Source organism: Kogia breviceps, chromosome 6, assembly GCF_026419965.1.
Source record: "Kogia breviceps isolate mKogBre1 chromosome 6, mKogBre1 haplotype 1, whole genome shotgun sequence".
NCBI lineage: Eukaryota > Metazoa > Chordata > Mammalia > Artiodactyla > Physeteridae > Kogia > Kogia breviceps.
In genome coordinates, this window is record NC_081315.1 from 25433746 (window position 1) to 25459108 (window position 25363).

The window sequence follows — 25363 nt, forward strand, 5'->3', positions numbered from 1 at the left end:
CCAATCTGAAATTTTAAGACCATACTCCATAGATTATACAGAGTATCTTGCTCATACTTTTGCTTTCCTGACCATTATCCTCCACTTCATTCCTTTTCTATCTCTGCAACATTAGGTGGGCAAGAGAAGATATTTTCAGACCTTTTGGATTCACTTAAAGTTCAGCACTCTTCTCTCTACCCCGGCTAGTTTATAGGGCTGAAGGAACACTAGCCGGCTGGCAGCTGTTAAAAACGAAGCACACACACACACACACACACACACACAACCATGGCCGGTGAAAAAGCAGTTTTGAAAACCACAGAAAAACATTTGTCCTCATAAAGTAGTTTACTGATTGCAAATCAGTAATGTTTCAAATCAAAAGGGAAAAAGCCTGGCTAATAACTTCCAAGACTAGCTTTGGGTGAAATAATATGGAGACCTGTGAGTACTGCTTTTTGGCATTGTATCCCCACGTGTGGAAAGTCCTCAAACAGTGATGTCTTGTCGGTCTGGGAATGTTCTGTGTGATTGTGGTGAGGAGCCACAGTTGACTTCCCCCCGGGGTTGTTAGTGCCCTAGGCTCTTGACAGACAGGGAAAGTGAGAGAAAAGGAGGGGAAGTTGGCTTCGGTAACGATCTCAGACTGATTTTCTCGGTTTTACTTTCAGCCTCCTTGGTACTTGGCTGTTCAAAGGCTCAAGGAAAAGCCTGGGCATTTCTTTCCCGAAATGTATGTCCCACCCCTTGTCTTTTTCCACTTTGAGATGCAAATGTTCATTTGAAAGACCCGGCATCGTGCCTAATAATCATGAATTAGCCAAATCGTCAGACCTCTGCCCTGTTATTTGGAAAAAGGAGATTTGTTTGGGGAGGAGATGGGGCAACAAAGAGTGGATATTTATTTCTTTTAAAGAGCAGAGCTTGGGGACTTCGGGCAGCTGGAGGCTACCCTGAGCACCGTGTTAAAAATCGCAGAGGGCCTGGAGAAGGGGAGGACTAAAAAAACCCCAAATGCTGTTAATTTGCTAGCTTGGCTGGAGATTCGTTGCTCTCCGATACTGGTCTCAGGACTACTTTGAAAGGCTGCAGACTTGCTTCCCCTGCGTTTAGTCTGGTCTGGGCTTCCACTGTGTCAACAGCAGCTCTTCCCCGTGGGTGGGAGATGGGGAGGTGACGCTGAACTTGCCACTTACCCATTTCACTTACCTAATTACCAGTGCCTCAGCTGGACTTCTCCATTCCCATGACCTTTAGCACCGAAGCCTGCCCGTAACACTCCATCCCGTCTGCTCTTCCTAAAACTGCAATGCAGGGGGTCCCCAACCCCTGAGCCTTGAACCGGGGTCCGGGGCCTGTTAGGAACCGGGCCGCGCGGCAGGAGGGGAGTGGCGGACGGGCGGGCGAGCGAGGCTTCATCTGCCCCGTCGCCCCCCACTGCTCTCATTACGGGGGTTGGGATGCCCCCAACCCCCGTCCATGGAAGAGCTGTCTTCCACAAAACTGGTCCCTGGTGCCAGAAGGGCTGGGGACAGCTGTGCTGCGAGCCACATGGGTTGTATAACTAGAAGTAACGGTAACCTCCCCGAGAAAAGAATGAGAATCTGGAAACAGAGACTATGTTTAAAGAAAGAGATTTAGGTCCACAAAGGACTGTTTGGCACTTTTTCCCCTGGTTCTTTAAATGGTCATTTTTATACTCTGGCATTTTAGCAGACCTTACAATGGAAGATGAGGTTTACATTCTACTGCATCACTATGTCAGTTCTAAAACAGCTCTCCGAGATGCTGCTGTTCTTAGTTCCCCGCTCTCACATGAAACAAGCCATTTCCTGTCTAAGCCAGAGTGTCTGGCTTACGTTAGTCATATGTCACCTGACCACCTCCCACTTGCTCCTGTATGGGATCTTCAGTCAGAATAAGGCAAAAGGAGAGCCTATGATTTTTTTGAAAAATATAAATTTATTTATATATTTATTTTTGGCTGCCTTGGGTCTTCGTTGCTGCACGCAGGCTTTCTCTAGTTGCGGCGAGCGGGGGCCTACTCTTTGTTGCGGTGCGCGGGCTTCTCATTGTGCTGGCTTCTCTTGTTGCGGAGCACAGGCTCTAGAGTGTGCAGACTTCAGTAGTTGCGGTGCAGGGGCTCAGTAGTCGTGGCTCGCGGGCTCTAGAGCGCAGGCTCAGTAGTTGTGGTGCACAGGCTTAGTTGCTCCGCGGCATGTGGGATCTTCCTGGACCAGGGCTCGAACCCGTGTCCCCTTCATTGGCAGGCAGATTCTTAACCACTGCACCACCAGAGAAGCCCCAGCCTATAATTTTTTGAGTGGTATTTGGGCAGCTGTTTGTAAACTGAAAGTAAACATATATATGACAACAGAGTGGAGTTCCTTTGTGTGTTTTTTCCTGTATGTTTCCCTATAAATTCCTGACAGTTAGTTACATCTGACCAGCTCTGTAGCAGATTCAGCAGTATTTTTTGTGGCAGTACCCTTTCCTTGAGCATCTAAAAAGTGTCTCCAGGGTATGGTGGTGTACCGGGACAGGTATTTAATTACGATGGTCAAGTTAGGAAACAGTTGTGGATAAACGCTTTTGAAACATCACACTTAACAGCTTTTAAATAGGAAAAAGAACAGCTGATTTTAAAATGAGTTATTTTTAAAAGAGAAAACTGGTGGGAGCGTGTCACAGGGACACAGAGGTCAGCTTGAAGGGGCTGCTTCTGGCTAAATCAGACAATTTGATCAACAGGATATTTAAGGGCAGAAGTGAATTATCTGCCACTGGGGGATGAAAACAGGGATCCGTGGTGATAGTACTCATTCTACTCTTGCTTACAGTAGGATGCTGGTTGCCGGCTGGTACGTGTGGAGTGGAGTTCTTCAGGAAAATCAGCACAAATGGGGACTGTTAAAGGAGATACTTCTCTGTAGCTGTAAGGTTAAAATATGGTGGGGTGGAAACTCAGGTGAGAAGGCCTGGACTAAAATTTTGGCACTTGGTATATTTGACCTTGGGCCAGTTGCTTGTCCTCTTTGAACTTGTGTTTGCTAACCTGTGAAATGGGGAGCGATGGTATTTACCTTCCAAGGTCGTGCTGAGGCTTACATTAAATAATGCACATGAAAAGGCTTTATGCGTTCTGGAAACATAATGTGGCTGAAACAGTGCAACAAAGAGCATAACTTTTGTGCACATCTTCTTTAGAATAAAAACAAAATTTGTAATGTTAAGTTTTCACTAAACAGACCTTCAGAAAACTGTAATACAGTTGACCCGTGAACTACTCGGAGGTTAGAGGCACAAACCCTCTATGCAGTGGAAAATCCATGTGTAATTGTATAGTCAGACCTCCATATCCGTGGTTCTGCATGTAGTACATATTTAGTGGGAAGAAATCCGTGTATATGGATCTGTGCAGTTCAAACCCGTGTTATTCAAGGGTCAATTTTTACAGTATTAATAATAGTAACAATAGAAATTAAAATGGCTACTTTTTACGCTTACTGTGTGCCAGGCACTGTGCTTATGGATTCACGTGTATTCTCATTTCATCCTGACTGAGCTGTGAAAGGTAGAGGTACCCACCGACAGGGCCACTTAGCTGCAGTTTACGTAAGTTGTCACATGGCTTGTAAGGGGAGAGGCGGGATTCAAATTGAAGTCTAAATGCAAAGTCCATGCTGCTACCCACCACACCGCTGCTTCTCAAAAGAAGTCGTTGCCTCCACCCACCCTGATCAGTTTTCTCTCTCTGAGAAAGGGGGAAAGGTATCCAAAATTTTCAGTGGTACAGCATTTGATCTGAAATACATATGTGCAACAGCTGCTTGAATTTGGGGTTGCTAATGGTAAATTGAGAGTCCACACCTGTGCTTCAGATGCTTCTGGAAGCTTTATTTGTGTTTATTTCCCATTGGTCAATCTTCATCATTAGATAATAAGTGTCTGTTTCCTAGAATATATTTGAACTCCGAGAGAGAAGTAATTACATTCAGCTGCAATTAGAAATGAAGCCAGGCTGCTTGGTTTGGCACCTGGGGATGGCCATTTCCATATCAATAGCGTCTGATAGATGATTAGGCGTGCTAGGCCGAAGGTCGACCAGAGCCCAGGAACTTGCTAAAACTAACCTGCGCCACATTGAGAGACACCTGCCTCCCTCCACTGTTTCCTGGTTGTATGCTTGTCGGCAAGTCACTTAATCTCTACCTCGGTATCCACCCTAGGTCAGAGTTGTTATGAGGATTAGATGAGTGAACATTTGGTACAGCCCTTGGGATATGTAAGCACAATGTAAATGTTAAATGAAAAGGAAATCTGGGAGAAGTACTACTCTTCCCATTTTACTAGTAAGAAGTTCAGTGTAAAGAATAAATTCCCTGTTAATCATCTAGTAAATAACTGAACTAGACTTCTATCCAGAAGTCCAAAACTAAAGCCGGCCTCTAACTGTTCCTAAGCTTCCAGTGTGCCTTATGAAGGACTTTTTCCTCTCCTGGTATTTTTAGCTGACACCCTGAAGTGTTTCTACCTCTAACAAATTATGAAGTCTCTAATAATAGAACATCTTCCTTCTGTGGTAGTTAAGCAAATAAGTATCTGGCAAAGGAAAAGAACCTGGGGTAAGGATGGGAAGAGGAGCCAGCGTTTGAGAGGCTGCCACATGCCACCTGCCAGAGCTTGGTCACTGGCCCTGCAAGGAGACAAAGGCCTGTGCCGTCTGATCCGTGCAGCCAGGACCCTGGGCTTCCTGATCCAGGGCCAGTGCTTTTTCCTTGGCACCAAGACACCTGACCAGAAAAACTGGACACGTTGTGAATTTTCTTGTCAACTTAGTATCATAAGGCCATGCTGGTCTTTTCTGTATCATTCTAATTTAATCTGTATACCTGAGAATTGGGACTGATGCTGTGTGGAGTTCTAGAGGTGAAAGGGATGATTTCTAGACATCTGACTTAAGGGGAGAAAATTGCAGTTCAAGCTCCACAGCTAGTTAGAGACGTAGACAGGGCCAGAGGCCTGGGGCTGTGTTGCCCACAAATATGGTAACCCCTCATCTTCGCCACCCAGGCTGTATTCATCCAGACTCCGGGAGGCCTGATTTATTGTGTCTGGGATGAGGTACAGGAATCTGCCTTTAAACAAGTGTTTTGCTAATTCACCAAGGACTATACTTTGAGCAAGACTGATCTTTATTAATCAGGTTATAATAAGCAATCTAAGAATAGTAATATAATTCACAAACATACATTAATTGAAAAAGCACTTATTAGGGATCTATTATATGCCAGGCACTGGATGATACAGAAGAAAGAAAACTCAATTCTGCCCCCAAGGGGCTTATGGTCTGGGTGAGGTAAAGTCAAATTAGCAATAAAATGTTACAGATGCCATGATGATCTAAGCCACAATATGGCACAAAGAAAAGAGGAATTCATTTCTCCTGGAGGTGAGTAGAAAAACCAAGAAAGATACCATAAAGGAGATGACAGAACTGAGATTAGAAGGGTGTACCTTCGGGTGGCTGCTGAAGAGTGGGGTGACAGGGCAGTTACCCCAAAAGACAGGTTGGACCCTGAATCTGCACTAGATCGTGGAGTCTTAAAGGACGTACTGTGGGCACGTAACCTCTCAGATGAGATGTATTTCAAAGGAATCACCCATGGTGTACCAAAAAAGAGAGAATCCCCAGCCTGGAATTATCTAGGAAGTTGGGTTCTCAGAAGTTGATTTCAATTCTGGCTCTTTTTAAGTCAATTTCATGTTGTTTTGCAGATACTTTTATTGAATACAGTTCATTTCTCTGTTTATATTTAAATTGTGTTCACATATTCATCTTCTGTTCATGTATTTGTACTCAAGAGTAATTGATATATTCCTAGAAAACAAATACTACAAAGTTGCTATCGTTAGGCAAAATCATCTTAACTTTTCAAAAGAGTTCCCTCAAAAAACTAAACAGAATAATGGAAAGAGAATTTTAAATCCACAATCTCTTTACAGTTTGGCAGTACTGAGTAACATAGTCTGGTGGCTATTATGTACAGACCTTGATTCAAACCCTGGCCCTCCACTTAGCAGCTGTGTGACCTTGGACGTGTCATGGAGCTGGACTGAGCCTGCTTCCTCATCTGTGAGGGTTCAGGGCTCTGTTATAAACTCTGTGTGGGCAGGGACAGTGGCTGTCCCACTGACGTCTGCACCTGCCATGTCCCACCCAGAGCCTGGCCCTGAGATCAGTATTCGATGAGCCTGTATGTAGTGCCCAGTGAACAGTATCTAATATTACTTCAAACCCTCCCTTCTGCTGCCTGACAGCTAGTAAGCACGCAAAAAGATAAAGGGCCACCACTCAGGGATTTGGGGCTATATTTGCATTAAAATTTCACCTTGATTAAAGGTTATGAGAATCTTTTTTTCAGTATAGTTTCCCTGACATATCCTGAGGTTAGGAATTTTATTTCATAAATGCATATACTATTAACTTTTAAGTAGTCTTACCCTCTCCTCCACTCTCTCCTGGAAACGCTTCTATTTAGAAGGTCATGAACACACACCATATTTAGGGACATCTGTCTAGTATAGATATTATACTGGGCACAGCTGCTCTGGCAGCTTGGCTGCCGTCCCCCTTTTCCCTCCCCGCGCCCCCCCCCCCCCCCCCGCCACCTGTTTTCAAATGAGAATTGTGGCCGCTGGACCAGCTCTCAGGCTGTTCTCCCATTAGCCCTGGGCCACCTTCCTGCTCTTGGGTGACCTCACTGGCTGTTCTGAGACCCAGGTGAGATGTGGCCTGACACCTGTGCACTGCGATGCTCCAGATGTCCACGAGCGGCAGCGGCAGACTCACACGGTTTAGGGCAAGGAGGGCCCTCGGAATTCAGACCCCCTTGCTCTGCAGAGTGAGGAAATTGAGACCTTGGGAAGTTAAGTGACTTGCTCAAAGTCACAGAACTAATAATTACCATAGCTAGGCTAGAACTCAGGCGTCTCGACTGTTACCTCAATTCATGTTCCAGGTCTTCGGAACTAAAGGACATTTATGTACCACTGGGTCACAGCCAGCTTATTTGCCATTATGTCTGTGTGGACAAACACAGGCAACAGCCTGGCAGCTTTGTTGTCAGAACGCTCTTGTGTGTTAGTAAAAAAATAAATAAATCTCATCCACGAGCATTTGGCAGGTCACAACCTCGTCAGCCTTAGTCTGGTCACTAGACTACTTTACACTGTTGACTTGGTGATAGAATTTCAAACAATACTTCAAAATCTTGAAGATGTTCACAAATCTGGAGGGTGTACAGGAATACTTTTCACAACTCAGCCCCTCTCTGCAGTGTTAGCTGTTTCTTTTTCATTCCTTTTCCTTCTGCCCTGGTAACACAGAAAAGCTGGGTTCAGTAGCAGAATCACAAATGTCTTCTGAAACTCGCTTCCTGAAATGAGAATACCTCCTGAAACTTTCTTAGTTTGGTTTCCCTATTGACTGGAAAAGGGATATTATTTATTTATTTATTTGTTTGCAGTACGCGGGCCTCTCACCGCCGTGGCCTCTCCCCGTTGCGGAGCACAGGCTCCGGACGCGCAGGCTCAGCGGCCATGGCTCACGGGCCCAGCCGCTCCGCGGCACGTGGGATCTTCCCCGACCGGGACACGAACCCGCGTCCCCTGCATCGGCAGGCTGACTCTCAACCACTGTGCCACCAGGGAAGCCTTATTTTTTTTTTTAATTATTTTTTAACTAAAAGAGACACATAAATACTTTGAAAAGCAGAGATATACATCACTAAGAAAAGGCAGATATCTGACCTTTTTCCTCCTGGGAGGTCAGGAAAAGAGGGGAAGAAAGCTCCCTCCTTTTAAAGACATACAGCGATTATGAGAGATTTTCAAGTAGGTGGAGGGAGGAGCCTTGTCCTCACCCCCTACTAGAACACACCTGAAGAGGTGGTGTGCAACCGGCTCAGGTTTTTTTCTGTGTGTAAAGAAAGTGTTTTAACACTGAGTCCCTCTCTCAAAGGAGATTCTTGTAATTCAAATTAACCAGTAGGAGCAGCCCTTAAAGGGATGCCGCAAACTTCTCTCAAGTTGCCAAGTAGGAGTAACCTTCTCAGTTGCCGAGGAAAAGGGTCCCCAGAAACGTCAGTGCTCCCATATTTCTGTTTTCCGTAAAATGGAATAGACTGAAACATGGAAAGAAATATTAAGAGGAAGGCATTCCTCACCCTCTCTCCCTTCCTATTTCTGACCTGAGTCAAGCATAGAGTTTGCAAATCCTACTTCTTTCAGCTGGGTAATCAACCTCTCACCCAAGAAATAAGAATTGCACATAGGGGGACTTCCCTGGTGGCTCAGTGGTTAAGAATCTGTCTGCCAATGCAGGGGACGGTTCCAGCTCTGGCCCAGGAAGATCCCACATGCCGTGGAGCAACTAAGCCTGTGCACCACAACTACTGAGCCTGCCCTCTAGAGCCCGTGAGCCACAACTGCTGGACCCACGTGCTGCAACTCCTGAAGCCTGCGTGCCTAGAGCCCGTGCTCCACAACGAAGAGTAGCCCCCACTCACCACAACTAGAGAAGTCCCGTGCACAGCAACAAAGACCCAACACAGACCAAAAAAAAAAAAAAAAATTGCACATAGGTTTACTTACACATAGATCATTGGTCTGTATGTTTATTCTTTCCTTTTCCCCCAGTAGAAAGCATACCTTAATATTGAAATATTGCTGAAATGAAAGGAACAAGGACTGGGGATGGGGGGTGGGGAAGACAGCTCGGAGGGAAGTACACTGTCCTTTAGGATTCCACAGAGGCGAGGTGCCTGGGCCTTGTTGTTTTAGAGCAATTTGTGTATATAGGCCTAACCCTGCCTAGCTAGCTCCCCCCCGCCCCATCTCTTCTCTTCCACATTAATACTTCTTTCTAGGACTAGCAGCTGTTCCACACCCCAGAACCATATCATTCCTCTCCTTAATTTAATCAGTAATTGTTTATAGTTTGGATGACCATAAAACTTAGTGTCTAAACCAGAACACTTTTGTGAGTGACAGGGTCACCTATTAATAATTCCATTGGACAACAGGTACAGACTGGGATTGTCCCAGGCAAGCCAGGATATACAGATACTCTACTTATAATCTTCAGCACAAATCAGTTTTGATAATGATTCATCTCTTAGCATCATCAGGAAGTTAGAAGTGTCTCATAACTGAACTTACTCAACTGGACTGGAGTTTTCTCCTTTCGATTGAGCGGACCTTTAATTTGTCCAGAAACACTTCTAGACTTTATTCTACTCACCCATCCCTTAAACAGACTATATCAGACATAATTTAGCATTCTTGGAAGTTAGTAATCGAGACAGCAGAACCTCAGTGGTTGAGAGTTGCTCATTGCCTTTGTTTGAATCTCAACTCTTGCCCCTTTCTCTGTGACCTTAGGTAAGTTATCCCTCTAGAACTCTTATTTGCAAAGTGTGATAATGTGATCGGTACGGTTCCAGGCTTAAAGTAAATATTGGTGGTAATCTGAATTTTGTAGATTCTGGTGATCACCTGAAAACCAATTTGATGAACATCTCCTTGCTTCTGCATAAATGCTCTTAGTTCTAGAGTCTAGCTTTATATCTTTTTTTTTTTTTTTTTTTTCCCTGCGGTACGCGGGCCTCTCACTGTTGTAGCCTCTCCCGTTGTGGAGCACAGGCTCGGGACGCACAGGCTCAGCGGCCATGGCTCACGGGCCCAGCCGCTCCGCGGCATGTGGGATCTTCCCGGACCGGGGCACGAACCCGTGTCCCCTGCATCGGCAGGCGGATTCTCAACCACTGCGCCACCAGGGAAGCCCTAGCTTTATATCTTATCTGCCTCCCTCCTTGCTGTGACCAGTCACTTTTCGCTGTAATTTTCTGAGAAATTAGTAACTTGTTAGAATTGTGACGCTGAGTAAATAGGAAATCCACACATTCAAACCACCTCAGCACAGTGTCCCACACCAGCTACCCAAAGCCATAGGTAACATGGCAAGCACATCTTCCTGGAGGATCAGTTTTACTGGATTGTAAATTATTTAAGATATCACTTTTATATTTGATAAATAGTGAAGAGCAGAGTGTAAAATGTGTATGAGTTGGTTAAGATAAATCAACATGTCGTTGTAATTTCAGTTCCAGTGGTGCTGCTGGGACTCTGGGTGAATTCACTCTCCTCTGTCACTGATGCTTACCTTCCTTGGTGGAGAATGTTGAGAAATACTGGGAAAATGTCTTTCAGAAACATCCTACGGGTAATTTGAGAGGGTTTGAAGCACTGGTTGCTGCTAATGTTAGAGGGTTAAGTCGAACTTTAGGTAAATTTGACAGAAATGGCTTCTTCCAGGAGTGTATAGGAGGATACCCATTTATTTTTTTGCGTTGCAGTTCTGCCTATTAACTTTGAACAGCCCATAGAAGACGTATGTCTTAAAGATTATCACCTCCTTCAGCGTGAGACTTCCTTGCAGCTCTTTCCTTTTGGTATCTTCAGTTGGTTTTCCCTGTAGGACCTGGTGTATCTGTGATAGCAAACTGGAATTCCTTTCCTGAATGGGGATTCTGAATTGGGAGATGTACATCTTATATATAGCCCCAGAAGAAGAGGTGGTAGGATAAAACTGTTTTAATTGGGGATGTAGTACTGTTGAGAGCTCAGAATAATTGTTTGCAAACCTTGAAGATGGGATTGGGAAAGGAATAGATAATAGAAAATTTTACCTATTTTTTTAGATTAGCAAAAGACAATTTTAAATTGCCTCTTCACATTCATTTTTTGAACAGCTTTATTGAGGATTAATTGGCTTAGAATATATTGCACATGTTTAAAATGTACAATATGATTAATTTTGACATACATGTGAAAGAATCACCACAAGATAATGAACATACTCATCACCCACAAAAGTGTACTCCTGCACCTTTTCAGTCTCTACCCCCAGCCCCCACTCTCAGCCCCAGGCCACTACTGACCTGCCTTCTGTCACTATACATTGGTTTGCATCTTCTAGATTTTGTTTGCATGGGATCATACAACGTACACTCTTTTTCTGTCTGCCTTCTCTCAGCATATTATTTTGAGACCGTTGCATGTTGTTGTGTGAATCAATGTTTCATTCCTTTTTATTACTGAGTAGTATTCCATTGTATGGATGTACCATATTTGTTTATTTGTGTGTTGATGGACATTTGGTTTGTTTCCAGTTTTTGGCTATCACAAATAAAATATACATGTCTTTGTAGATACATGTTTTCATTTCTCTTGGGTAAATACCTAGAAGTAGAATGGCTGGGTCATATATATGGTAAGTGCATGTTCAACTTTACAAGAAACTGCCAAAATATTGTCCAAATTGGTTGTGCCATTTTACATTCCAGCCAACAATGTGTGAGAAAATCCCTGCTGCCATTACTTGATATGGTTAAGCCTTTTAATTAAAAAATTTTATTGTGGTAAAATACACATAATAATACTTATCATTTTAACCATTTATAAGTGTACAATTTCATGGCATTAAATACATTCACAGTGTTGTGCAACCATTACCACTATTCATATCCAAAACTTTCTCATCATCCCCAACAAAAACTTGGTTCCCATTAAACAATAACTGCATCTTTTCCCTTTCCCCCAGCCCCTGGTAACCTCTATTCTACTTTTTGTCCGTGAATTTTTCTATTCTAAGTCCCTCATATAAGTAGGATATTTTTCCTTCTGTGTTTGATTTACTTCACTAAGCATAATACTTTTAAGAATTTCTTTGATGAAGGTTATGTGTTCACATCTTTTACCTAATTTTTAATTGGATTATTTGGATTTTTATTAATGAGTATGAGAGTTCATTATATATTCAGGACACAAGTCCTTTATCAGATATGTGATTGCAAATATTTCCTTTGAGTCTATGGCTTCAATGTGTTAAGTGTAAGACAATACTTCAAAATAAATATCCTTAAACAAACATTTGTGGGGAAAATATCAGAAATTCAGAAACTAAATACAGAAATGGATAAAAAATTGGAAGAAAATCAAGGAGAATTGATGGAATTCAGTAAATAAATTTAAAAGAAAAACATTTCATAAATAAAGAATAAATTTCAATGTGGCAAAGAACAGTAGATTTGTATTAAAATGTAGTAAGGTTCATTGAAGAAAGGCAGGAAGAAAACTAAAGGAGTGAATAAGAAATTTAAAATGAGATAAAAAGGGTCTAAGAGAAAGTGAATGGAAAGGACAACAAAGAAGATCCAAAATATGTATAACTGGAGCTCCAAAGTACCCAGAGCCAGTAGAACAGGGCTAATATTTAAAACTTTCCAGAAGTTAGAGAAGACCTAAAGCTACGTATTGAAAGAATTTAGCTTACACTTGGGAAAATTCACCTAAAATGATCGATCAACTTTGAGACATATCCTAGTAAAACTATTAGACTTTAAAGATAAAGGAAAGTCCTCAGAGCTTCCAGGTAAAAAGAGCTCATTACTTGTAAAGGCAATAAAGTAAAGCTAAAATCAAACTTCTCAAAAGTGCCATCTAGAAATAGGCAACAGTGAAAAAGCATTTCAAGAAACAAGGAAATCAAGGACAAACCAAGCTCTCCTTCAGGCATCAGGGCTATAGAAAGTTTTAAATGTGCAAGAAGTCAGGGAATACTGTAACAATGAGCTTGCTCTTCCTGAGGCATCTGCTGGGGTCATTTTATTCAACTAAGATATGACTGGGGAAAGTTTGGCAGAAGGACAGGTGGTGAGCATTTAATATATTCAGTCATAGAGATAAGGCTAAAATAAGTGTAGTGATATGGATGAAAGAATAGTATATCAACTTTAGATATTCTGACAAAGTAGAAAGAGTACAACTGTAAAAATGGAATAGAAGAATAGGGAAAGGGGGAAAGTAAAAAAAAAAAAAAGTAAAATAAGATAATTGATTGTATAGGTAGATAGATGAGAATTAAAAGGTACCATTTAAAAATGACCAACTAGACAGTATGAGGTTGAACAAGGAAAAAAACAGATGGAAGACCTTAAAAGATACAAATAGAAAAATAACCGTAGCACAGCAATATAAAACTATCTTTAGAGTTTCCTTTAAAAAAAATCAAAGACAAATAATTACATCACATAGAGAAATATATTAAATATAATATTACATAACTCTAATAAAAAAATAACATGACAGAGTTGAGACCAAACATCAGTCATATCAATAAATGTAAGTGGGCAAGAATTCCCTGGTGGTCCAGTGGTTAGGACTCCATGCTCTCACTGCTGAGGGCCTGGGTTCAATCCCTGGTCAGGGAACTAAGATCCCACAGGCCGTGTGGCATGGCCAAAAATAAAAGTTGGTTCATAAAGCAAAACTTTATGCTGTATTCAGAAGACCCATCCACCCCCCCCCCCCAAAGTGATTAAAAAGCTAAAAAATCAAGGAATTGGCAAAGGTATATCAGGTACTTTCCCCTTAAACAGCAGGAAATGGGGGATTGTGATTCTAATATCACACAAAATAGAATTCAGAAGACCAAAAAGCACTGACACAGAGAACACTTTAAAGTCAACATATATGCACCAAACATCACAGCAACCTCCTATATAAAGCAGGATATGGCCGGGAAAACGAATAGAAGCACACCAATAATGGGAACTTTAATACACCAGTCTAAATACAAGACAGGTCATGTGGGAAAAAAAGTAAGTAATCATAGCAGCCAGAGGTTGGGAAACTGCCCACAGGCCAAGTCAAGTCTGTTACTTGTTTTTGTAAATAAAGCTTTCTAACACACAGACACATCCACTTGTTTACATATTGTCTATGGCTTTCTTACTACAACAGCAGAGTTGAATAGTTGTGACCGAGGCCCTGTAGTGCACAAAACCTCAAATGTTTACTCTCCGATCCTTTCCAAAAGAAGTTCACTGACCGCCCCTGCCCCCATGCTGGAGACCTAAGCAACATTATTAATTAGGTAGTTTTTACGGAAAAGTATTAAGCACTGCATCCTAATAATAGAAAATATACCTTCTTCTCAAGTGTGCAAGGAACACTCACAAAAATGTATAATATTGTAGGTCACAAAGAAAATATCAAGTCCCATAAGTTAGAAATACGACAGTCAGCATTCTTATCACAATGTCATAAACTTAGAAATTTGAAACAAATAAGCTCTTCTCTCTGGGAATTTTTAAACTTTTCTATTAAATGACCTATTGGCAAATGAGAAAATATAAATTACATAATTTCTGGAAAATAATGATCAAACAACTACGTATTAGAATCTGGGATGCATTTAAACCAGTGATCAGAGAAAAATTCAGTGTTGAACACCTATATCAGTAAAAATGAAAGAATAAAAATAAATTTTAAATTCCCAATCAAAAGGCTAGGAAAAGAACATTCAAGTAAGCCAAAGAAAAAAGTATGAGGAAAAAGATAATAAAGATAAAAGCAAAAAATAATGAAATATTAAAAAAAAAAAACCCAACAGATCAAGTCAACCAATCCAAATCCTGGTTTGGAAAAAAAAAAAAAAAAAAAAACCCCAAGGGTCAATTTAATAAAGGAAGAAAAAGGTGTTGCAAGAAGAAAGCACAAATATAAAATAAGAAATAAGAGGGAAATAGATATTGATAAAGAGAATACAAAATTTTACTGTAAGGTTACTTAGCATACCTTTTTGCAAGTAAATTTAAAAACCTAGGTGAAATGGATAATTTTCTAGAAGAAAGTATAATTTACCAAAATTATTCTCAGTAGACATAGGAAGCTTACATTTATTTACAGAGGATAAATAGAGAAAGTTTTAAGGAACTACTCCACAGGAAAGCAGCAATCCCAGAGAGTTGAAGAGAGGGAGTCTGCCAAACATTTAGAGTCTGTTTAGAAACATAAACTGAGCACACAAACATTTATGAAGCAAGTGTAACAGTGACATGACAACCTGCTAAAGATAGCACACAAAGAAATCACACAGATCATTATAGTTTATGAATACTAATATAAAGATCTGAAATAAAATATTAGTTATAAGACTCTAATGCCCCACATTAAGAAAATAATACAGCATCACCAAGCAGGTCTTATGCCAGAATGCAGGGATAATTTACCATATTAATAAGTATAAGAAGAAAAATCATAATATCTTTAGAAATGTTGAACAATCTTCTGACAAAAATTCAACACCTATTCCTAGTAAAAACACTCAACTATAGGAATGGATGGATACTTCCTTAACATAATTTATATATGTCAGTCCTAAAGTCAGCATCTTGCTTAATGGGGAAACACTGGAGGCATTCTCACCAAGGTCAAGAATAAGTCATGGAAATTCACTATCTCCATTACTTTTTAACATTGTATTGGCACTTCTAGCCAGTGCAATCAGACAAGAGAAAACAATTCAAAAGGGAAAAGTAAAACTAGTTGGAGACATGATCATTTGCTGGAGAACTAACTCTATTATGAGTCAATGATAAAAATAACTCAGACAACAAAAGAATTCAGCCAAGTAGTAATATATAAAATAGCATGGAAATATCAGTAACCATATATATAAATAATTACCAGATAGAAGATATAATGGAATAGAAAACTCCATTTAAAATAGCAATGGAAAAGATAAAATACTTAATTTTATAAGAAATGTTTAAAACCTAATGCAGTGTTATAGATTGAATTATGTCCCCCGCAAAAAGTATCTGTTGAAGCCCTAATCATTAAGTATAATACCTAAGAATGTGACTGTTTGGAAGTAGGGTTTTTTGAAAGTTAAAATGAGGCCATTGGGCTGGACCCTAAACTGACTGGTGTCTTTATAAGAAGAGGAGATTAGGACATACAGAGGAACACCAGGGAAGTAAGCTGTGGGAGAACACAGCAAGAAAGTGGCCATCTGCAAACCAAGAAGAGAGGCCTCAGGAGAAACCAACCTGCCAACACCTTGGTCTCAGATTTCTAGCCACCAGAAATTTTAGTAAATAAATTTCTGTTGTTTAAGTCCCCCAGTTCTGTGGTACTTTGTTATGGGCAGGCCTGGCAAATTAATACAGACAGTAGCTATGGGGAAGTTCTGAAAGATGCAAAAGTAGAGTTGACAGACCTTCCTAGTTCTTGAATAGAATATTTTAACATCATCAATATATTCTTACTAAATTAATGTTTAAATATAATGTGATCCCAATAAAGGTACCAATAATCTTTTTTTCTGGAGGTCGACAAGGTGATAACCAAAGTTCATATGGAAAAGTCAGCATATGAGTAAAACACTGAAAAGGAAGAACTGTGAGAGGGGACTAGCCCTACAGATATTAGCATGTACTATAAAATCTCTATAATTAAAACAGAGTGATACTGGGGCACGGACTAGAATGGAATGGGATGGAATATCTAAAGATAGACCCTAACATACATGGACATTTATGAGAAAGGTGGTATCTCCAACCACTAGGACAGGGGTGGGCTTTTTTTTTTTTTTTTTTTTTTGGCATCACCGCGTGTCTTGGAGCATCGTAGTTCTCCTGCCAGGGATCGAACCCACGACCCCTGCAATGGAAGCATGGAGTCTTAACCACTGGGCCACCAGGGAATTCCACAGAGTTGGGCTTTTTAATTAATGGTACTGGGGCAGCTGGCTAACCATTTGGAAAAAGATGAAGTTAGATCTATTCCTCATACTATAGATAAACTGAACTCCAAATGGATTAGAGATCTAAGTAAAATATGAAACTTTATACGCACTGGAAGAATGCGTGGATGAATTCCTGCTTACAGTCTGGGTGTAGAAGAAGGCTTTTTCTCACTCCAAATCCATATGCAATAAAAGAAAACATTGATAAATTTGACTACCAAAAAATAAACTTGCACATAAGCAGAGCCAAAAGACAAATTGACAGATTGTGATATTTGTAACATAATATATCATGGGCTAATATCATATATATATATGAAAAATGGGCAAAAGGCACAAGCAGACAACTCACCAAAAAAAGGTGAAAATGTGTCTTCTGAAATACATGAAAAGATGATCAACTTTCACTGTAATAGAAATGTAAATTGAAATTACAACACAATACCTACCATTTTCCACCCATCAGATTGTCAAAAAAAATTTTTTTTAAACCTGTCAGAATAGTCTGTTCAGGAGACTTTGAGGGAATAGTCACTCTCTTTTGTCACTGGTAGCAATGCAAAATGGTACAACCCCTATGTAGGGATATTTGATAATAACAAAATTATACCTGCATTTACCCTTTTACCCAGTATTTCCACTTCTAGGAATTTACCCTGAAGATACACCTTTAACAATACTGCAATATATGCCTGGAGTTATTCATTGCAATATAGTATGTAATGGTAGAATATTGTAAACTACCTAAATGCACAGACATTGGAGATTGGTTGAATAAACTGTGGTGCTATTAGCTGTAAAACAAATAAGGTCAATCTCAGCAAACTAATATGAAGTTAATTCTAAGATATAGTTGAAAAAGCTAAGTGCAAAGGCTGTATAGGAGGCTTCCTTTCTTTTTAGTAATAAAGATGAAATAAGAAAGCAAACATTTATCTGCTTAATTTCTTCAAGAAGAAACACAGAAAGAATAAAACAAAAAAATGAAATTGATTATCCTCTGAGGAGGGTAGATGGGCTGACTGATAAATAAATTGTAATATATACATATGATGAGATGCTACACACATTGGATGAATCAATCACACAGACATAATGTTGAACTTAAGAAGCCAGACACACGAGTATATGCAATTTCATTTATACAAAGATTTCTGCCTTTTATTATATGTGTTTGATATCTCAATGCCTTTTTTAAGTTCATTGAAATATACCTGTATCTATATCAGCAAGCAGCAAAATCATCTTATCTTAATAATCAAATGTGAGAAAGAGGTATCGATCTCGTCAAGGTCATCTATAGAGTGCTGCTTTGTTGTAGTTGGTGGCTCACATCCCAGGTCATGTACAAAAGCCGATTGATCTCACCTGTGGTGTACACTAAGGGCAGCCCGGTGCTTTAGAGCCAGACCACTGCACACCACGCAACAGTTACGCAGGAACACGTGCGCATAGGATCAGCCGGAGGCACAGAAATACGTTGCCTTCGGCTGCCGCTTGTCACCTGCAGTCAGTGGGAAGAAGTAAATTCCCAGTTCTAAAGCTCTGTTAGGCAATAAGAGTCGCTAAAACAGGGGGTGTGGGTGGGAGAGAGAGGGGGAGAGAGAAGAGAGAGAATTGTTTTAAGTCGCTGTCTGGTGCTGTAGTTGGCGGGAGGGGTTTAGCAGCCAGTATTTTCCACCTTTTAAGGGTATGGATCAGAATGGAGGCTGTAGCTAGATGACCATAAAAGGCAAACTGGGAAGCGGTAATTCAAGCTGCAACAGTTGAAAGAAAAAGAAAAGTGTTTGATTGCGTAGGTAATTTAAAGATATTGCACTATTTCAGAGCATGTGTTTATTTTGGAATATAGATTTCTCTTGGTGTTGGGGGAGCCTTTGTGACTGTTGGGAACTTTGTTGACAACAAAGCAAAGTGGTTTACATTTCAAATGACTACTGAAAGGTAGGAGGTATTAGGCCTTCTTTTCCCTTCCCCCCACCTTTTTCCTCCTTGGGTTTTTTTAGGGGGGGCATTGGGTTTTTTGGAGTGTAATTGACTTACAACGTTGGGTTAGTTTCAGGCATACAGCAAAGTAATTCTGATATATATATGTATGTATTCTTTTTCCACTATAGGTAGGAATCATGCTTTTGATGACTTGATTTGGACAGATTCCATCACTGTGTGAAAAAGGAAATACATTTATTCTACTAAAAAGATTTGTTTCTAAGGGATCAAATAGTAGGGGAATCAGCAAATCTTATTGCTACAGGATTATGGAGAAATTTACGATATAGCACATGAGAACTTTTAATACCTTCAAAAACTTTTTTTTTTTCCTTAAACAGTTTTCAGCTCATAAATTAGTGATAATCCAAGCATTAAGAGTACTTTTTCCTGTAGAAATGGTATCAGTCATGGATAGATTCCCTGGAAAGCCCTCAAAAATCTACTTAATTCCTAATGCCACTAAATATGGTTTCTTTGGGAAAATGTATTCTGACGCCTTAACTCCCAACAACAATAACAGATTTTAAATCTCCTCCTCTCTCCTCCCATGTAGTTTACCAGGTGGGTTGTTTCTCTCCTTCCAGCCAAGGCCACAGGAACAGTAGGGATTCCAAGGACCTTTATTATGGGGAGGAGCCATCTGGTGACCCTGGCTAGAAGCTTAGGATCTAACCCCAGTTACGGCTCTGGAAGCCAGCCTGCCCTTCCCTTTATCATTGCCTTTGTGTAGTGGCTTTGCCTCTGGAGGTTTCTGGAGGTTGAGGACCATGCTAATTATTAACTCCTTAGGTTCCTAACATACGGAGCTTTTAGGAATGGCTTAAGTTGTTTTATTTCCTTCTCTACTGGTATGTATGTGTGTTTTTTGGCCTTTGTACCTTGAGTATTCATTCAGTTAGCAAAATGTGGATTGTATGACCTGTTTCTTCCTTTGCCTATCAGGTAGTGATAAGGATTACTGAGAAGTGGGTAAATACATTAAGATCCTTAGAGGAAAAATGTTCATAAAGTGTGACTGCTAGGACACAACATAAAGTCTGTCCCACAACAAATCATATTTTATCTAATTAAGTGTCTTCATTGGCATTTGGATTTTATACAGCTCACTGTATTTACCCTCTCAACTTTACTTACTACAGTTCCTTTGGTTTCAAGTGAGTTAATGTGTCCATTTAAAGCATTTGTGGTGAATAACTCATAGCATTCAATAAATATTATTAACTCTTAAATGTGAAATCTTATCAGCCAGGGATGTAAACTGGAATTGTCAGTGGCGATATATGTTCCTAGTTGTGCTTTGGTTTTTAGTGAATGAAAAAATTAAGAATAAGGGAACTGTAACATTTTTAACCTAAAAGAATGTATTTTGCAGACTTTTCCTTGGGTAGTTTGTCAATGCTGCAGGTCTCAGGCATAGGCCATCAGTGATTCTAAGGAGACCGTAGTTTTTACTGCATTTATACCTGAGTGAAAAATGTCTTTTCATTTGAATGGTGCTTTTGAGTTGGCAGCATGACAGTGTTCGAATAATTTGTTGTTACTTACAGATTATGTTTCAACTTTATTGTGTTTTATTGTGACATTATTAACCATTTTCATCCTTCTCATTTTTGTCCCTCTTTTCTTTTCTTTCCCTTTTTCCAGTTCTTCCTCCAGTACTGGTTCCAAGACACAGTGAATATAATCCTCAGCACAGCCTCTTAGCTCAGTTCCGGAACTTAGGACAAAATGAGCCTCACATGCCACTCAACGCCACTTTCCCGGATTCTTTCCAGCAACCCAGCAGCCATCCGTTTCCTCACTCTCCCAGTAGCAGTTACCCAAACTCTCCTGGCAGCAGCAGTAGCACCTACCCTCACTCTCCGACCAGCTCAGACCCAGGAAGCCCCTTTCAGATGCCAGGTAGGTTGCAGTGTTGAGTGATGCTCTGTGGTCAGATCCAAATTGTCATCACAGTGTTAAGGCAAAGCTGGGTTCCCTGGAATGGAGAGAGCTTTCCAGCCCTGGTACGTGGCACTGCACCTCTAGAACTCAGGATGCAACTTTGAAAGGGGACCTCAAGCCAAGTAAGCCAGTGTTTTATTTGTCTGGCACAGATGCTTGAATACATTTTCATTTTTGATTTTTGAAAGGTTTTAAAACAGCTTCATCCTTCTGGGAGCGGCATAGTTGTTCCAGCCTTTGCGCTTGATAAAAGAAAGAGGAAAAAAATAGCGTGCTGCACACATTTGCTGTTCCCCTGCAAGGAAAAAACCCTGTTGTAAGTGCAGCCTCAGAAAAGATATTTCCTGGGGGATCACACCCCACCACACAACTTAATTAAATTCATTTAAGTGGTGATGTAATCCCAAGAAACATACACTTTAACAACAAAAGACTTGCATCAGGAGTACTGGAAACCATCTGCTTGTTTAACAAAGACAAAAGAACCATTATCCTTCTTTTTTAGACTTCTCTGGTGGTGTAATGTTTGTCGAATTAAATGATTAATTAGGACATTATATTTTTCGAGTTACAGGTTCATAAGCGAGCACCTCAAAAAATGATTAGTGCCCAGTTTCTCGCCAGCAGACCTCACAAAGGATATGCCAAGCAAAGATACACTTGACATCTATTAGCATTGCAGGAAGGGAAAATGAGTGGGCAAGCGTGTTTAATGTATCACTTGAAATGTTTCTGGGCAGATTTGAATTCGGCAGCAGAGCTGGTGTGTCCTCAAAAATTGAAAAGTGGTCCACACGTGATATTCCTATCTTTTATTTATATATTTATTGCTTTTTTACATTTTTAGCCTATTATTTTGCACTGTTTGTTTTTCAGTCGAAAACGGTTTAAGATGAGGGTGAGGGATAGACTTGTTTCAAAATCAAACTAGTATCATCTGGTAATCTGCTACCCACTGCACTCCCTCCTGGACCTGCTGGGTTTGAGGAACAGGTTAGTGGCAAGGAGATTGTTTCGGAAGGCTGTGGAGCAGTGGCAGACCCAGGGTGTCCCCAAGAGTGGAAAAAAACTGAAGATTATTGCTTGAATTTACACCTTGTCCCCGGCTGTCAGGGATTAAGGCACAGGCCAAGTAGGGGAAATATGGAGCAGAGAAGGCTGAAGGGGTGGGAGGAGGACGTTGTGGGGAGAGCAGAGCATCACCCAGAGTATCTGGGGTGCCTCCCAGGGACGCTGATGCCTTGAGGCCTTGATGAAGTTTTCACCAGCTTGTTTGCACAAGTGGTATTGGATTTGGTCTCAGAGGAGGCTCTTTGTCTTCATTCCTGGCTGGAAGTAAAGCAGAGGCAGTGTTACAGCTGCAGGGAAGAAGCTGAATTTTAAAAAGCTGGAGAAAGGGTGGAAAATACATCCAGATCAGGTCCCCATAGTCCTGTCTTTGTGCTCTGAGGCCTGGCTTGTTAGCACCTGGACGGTAGAAGTGGCCAGGTGGTGATTCAGCTGGAAAGTCAGTCTGGGAAATCTCTTGAGAAACTCTGAAAGAGCAGTGTTCGCTTTTTCTATTTGATGGTTGCCCTGAGTACCTCTCCAAGCTATTGGTGGTTCTTTAAGGTGAAACTTTGTTCCCTGCTCTGCTGTACGTGCTAAGTGGTACGAGGTGAGCTCACCATAGCCCATGAGGAACTTGTTTTTCCATCACAGGAAAAACAGGAACTTGTTTGCCTCTTATTTGCCAGTTAGCTGTGAGCTTTCCAGGAGAAACATGTATGCAAATTGTGAAATAGAAGATAGTTGTGACAAACGGATTTCTTTCCTATTATTCTGCTACTAGGGATTTTGAAACTCGTGATTATTATTTTTTTTAATATGGGTACAGAAGACTTTTAAAAAATTTTTATTGGGGCAGAGTTGATCTACAACATTGTTAGTTTCAGGTGTACAGCAAAGTGAATCTGTTATATATTTACGTGGGTAGGGAGAAGGTAGTCCTAGCAGATTTCTTGAAGTCATGGGAAATTCACAGTTGGAGTCAGTAAGTTGGCTGTAATGAAACTCAGTTGGTAAATCCCTAAGAGCCGCTCCATAGATTTAATGCAAGAGACCCTGAAGCTCCTTTTCTTAAGAAGTCCTGTGTAGGTTTCGAAGGTTTTCCCTCCACCAGGGAAATGATGAAATGCAGAGGCCCTTTTAAAGTGGGTTGGGTGAAAGCATGTTTAGATGCCCTTCTGATTGTTTTTAAATGGCATGATCCTCGGTAGGTGGACAACTTCTAGAACTGGCATATGGTGCTTTTGTCCCACTGAATCTTCACTACAATTGTATGAGATTATTTATTGCGTAAGATGGTAGTAATTTTCAAAAAGTGTACACCAAGTCCAGCGCCTGTAGCATCTAATCTTCCGATGGGGAGGTTGAAATGGCAACTTAATCTCTTAAGAATTTCGGCACCGAAGAGAATATACGTTTTAAGCACGTGTGTTTACTAAAGCTTTTTTTTCCCAATTTTGTAGCCGATACACCTCCACCTGCTTATCTGCCTCCTGAAGATCCCATAACCCAGGATGGCTCTCAGCCCATGGACACAAATATGATGGCGCCTTCACTGCCCTCAGAAATCAACAGAGGAGGTAAAATGAATTCCTGCTTATTCCCTTTCAGAGTCTGAAGTTTATCTGTCCAAGTGTTGCTTTCTCTCACAGATTTTTATTAGTCTTTAAAAAGATAGCTATTTGAAAAAGATGGAGCACTTCTAGAAAGAGAAGCTCAATAGAAAGAATTCTTTGGATTACAGATAAGCCTTTTATATGAAGAACAGGCACACTGATTTAACTAATGAAGGCCTGGGTATAATTGTGCAGTCATCTGTTTATAACTTCAATACTCAATACTTTTGAATTGGTGATAAAAGAGTATTTTTAAGTGAAAGACAAAGGATGTTGAGGGAGAAAAAAGAACGTAAAACTAGAGTTTTCACTGGTGATTTCCAAAATTTAAAGTTCATATAACAAGGTTTTCCAAAAGGTTCTTTGGTCATTGGGATAGATATTCATAAGCCCCATCTATTTTCTAGGCCTCATCTAATGTATAGCTGCAGCTGAAACAAACTAATAGCTTTTGTTCCCTTCTTGCTCTATTTATTTGTTTCTTACCTTGTTACAAGAAGGGGGGATGGGAGGCACGTGTATTTCCTATCCTTACCCTGAGGAGCTGACTTCTTTTCTTCTCTGGTAGAGGGGGTGGGTCTTTGTGATCCCTGGCAGTGTCTGAGAGGAGGATGCCATCATTCTGCCAGGTCTGCAGAGGCTTAAGCGAGCAGGGAACTCGGGTAAATAAGCATTGGGAGAATCCCTGAGCATCTGTAAGAAGTCATGACCACACATTGAATGAAACTGTCCCCAGGTAACCTCCCCTGGAGGAAAGTGCTTCACTGGCCCACTCAGCAGCAGCAGAGATGGATCATTCCATTTGTATTCATTTAATGCAAATTGAAGTTAAAATGCCATTTCATTACTAGGTATGTCTTACCTCATTCTTATCACTTTTTTAGTAAAGGTCCGGAGATACCTCAGACTTTGTCACAGTTGTTGATATTTTTTAACTTCTTAAAAGTTGTGGATGAACTCAAAGAACCTTCCTTCAGTGTGCAATGTAATAAATTGGAATTTACACCTTTTTAACCTGTAAACATTTCTTACATCTTTTTTATTGGCTATGTATGTCATCCTTTTTATTAGCTCTGTATTTTGATAATCTCTAGAATATACTCTCAAACATAAAATTATGAGTTGACAAAGATTTTGGTTGGGGAAAATAACTCCCGTCTCACACATCTTTGGGATGTGTATTTGGGGGACAGAATAGCAGGAGAGAATAGGCGCAGCACGTGAAAAGTTATAAGCCTGTGGACCTGCAGCCATGGTGGCTAAGCCCAAAATGTCTGATTTCAGGAAATAGACCTTTAATTTGCTTTAAAATTTTTCCTTTAAATGGCTTAAAATTCTTTCCCCATTAGACTAAATTTACACTTAATATTTTCATGAGGACGGGCTATTGGCCTTGTGGTTGTTATACTTTGGTGGTTTGCCTGGAGCAGGGGTCAGCAGACTGCAGCCCACAGGCCACTTCAGCCTGCTGCCTGTTTTTGTAAATAAAGCTTTATTGGGACACAGCTGTGTTCATTCATTACCTATTATCTGTGGCTGCTTTTGCACAGCTAGGGCACAGTTGAATAGGGGCCACAGAGACCACGTGGCCCCCAAGACCTTTCTGGCCTTTTACAGAAAAAAAATTGTCAGCCTCCAACCTGGATGAATAGTCCTGTGAGCAATCCTGATAGGTGATGAAAGCCCTCTCTTGGACTTCCCTGATGGTCCAGTAGTTAAGACTCCGAGCTTCCAATGCACGGGGTGCGCGTTTGATCTGTGGTCGGGGAAGTTCTGCATGCCGTGCGGCACAGCCGGGGAAAAAAAAAAAAGCCTTCTCTTAATGATGTTGCAGTCCTCTTTAAGATTTGGCACCTGTAAATCACTAAAACTTTGCTCTTTGAAATACAGCTTATTGACATGGGATAACACTTAGCAAACAGGGAGGATGGTGTATGTTTTTGTGTTCAGCTTACCCGCTTAAGTGTATAAAGCAGTTACTGTATGTGTGGATTTTCTTAATGATCATTTTCCTTATTTTCTTTACCAAATTCTACAGTAAAGCTCATTTTAATATTCCTGGAGGTTGATGTTAAGAACACAGAGGTCATTCTCCCTTAACAGGGTTTGTGCTTCCAATGTGGAT

The 25363-nt window shown here is 40.7% G+C and overlaps 1 protein-coding gene across 8 annotated transcripts in view; it reads left to right on the forward strand.

Annotated features, from left to right (window-relative positions):
* Positions 1–25363, forward strand: part of SMAD1 (SMAD family member 1) — a 100729-nt gene that overhangs the window by 39163 nt on the left and 36203 nt on the right. For all 8 annotated transcript variants that reach the window (XM_067035609.1, XM_067035607.1, XM_067035603.1 and 5 more), the window contains 2 exons: positions 20276–20533; positions 23086–23202. In XM_067035609.1, coding sequence (XP_066891710.1) covers positions 20276–20533; positions 23086–23202 — 375 coding nt within the window. The remainder of the gene's footprint in view (positions 1–20275; positions 20534–23085; positions 23203–25363) is intronic.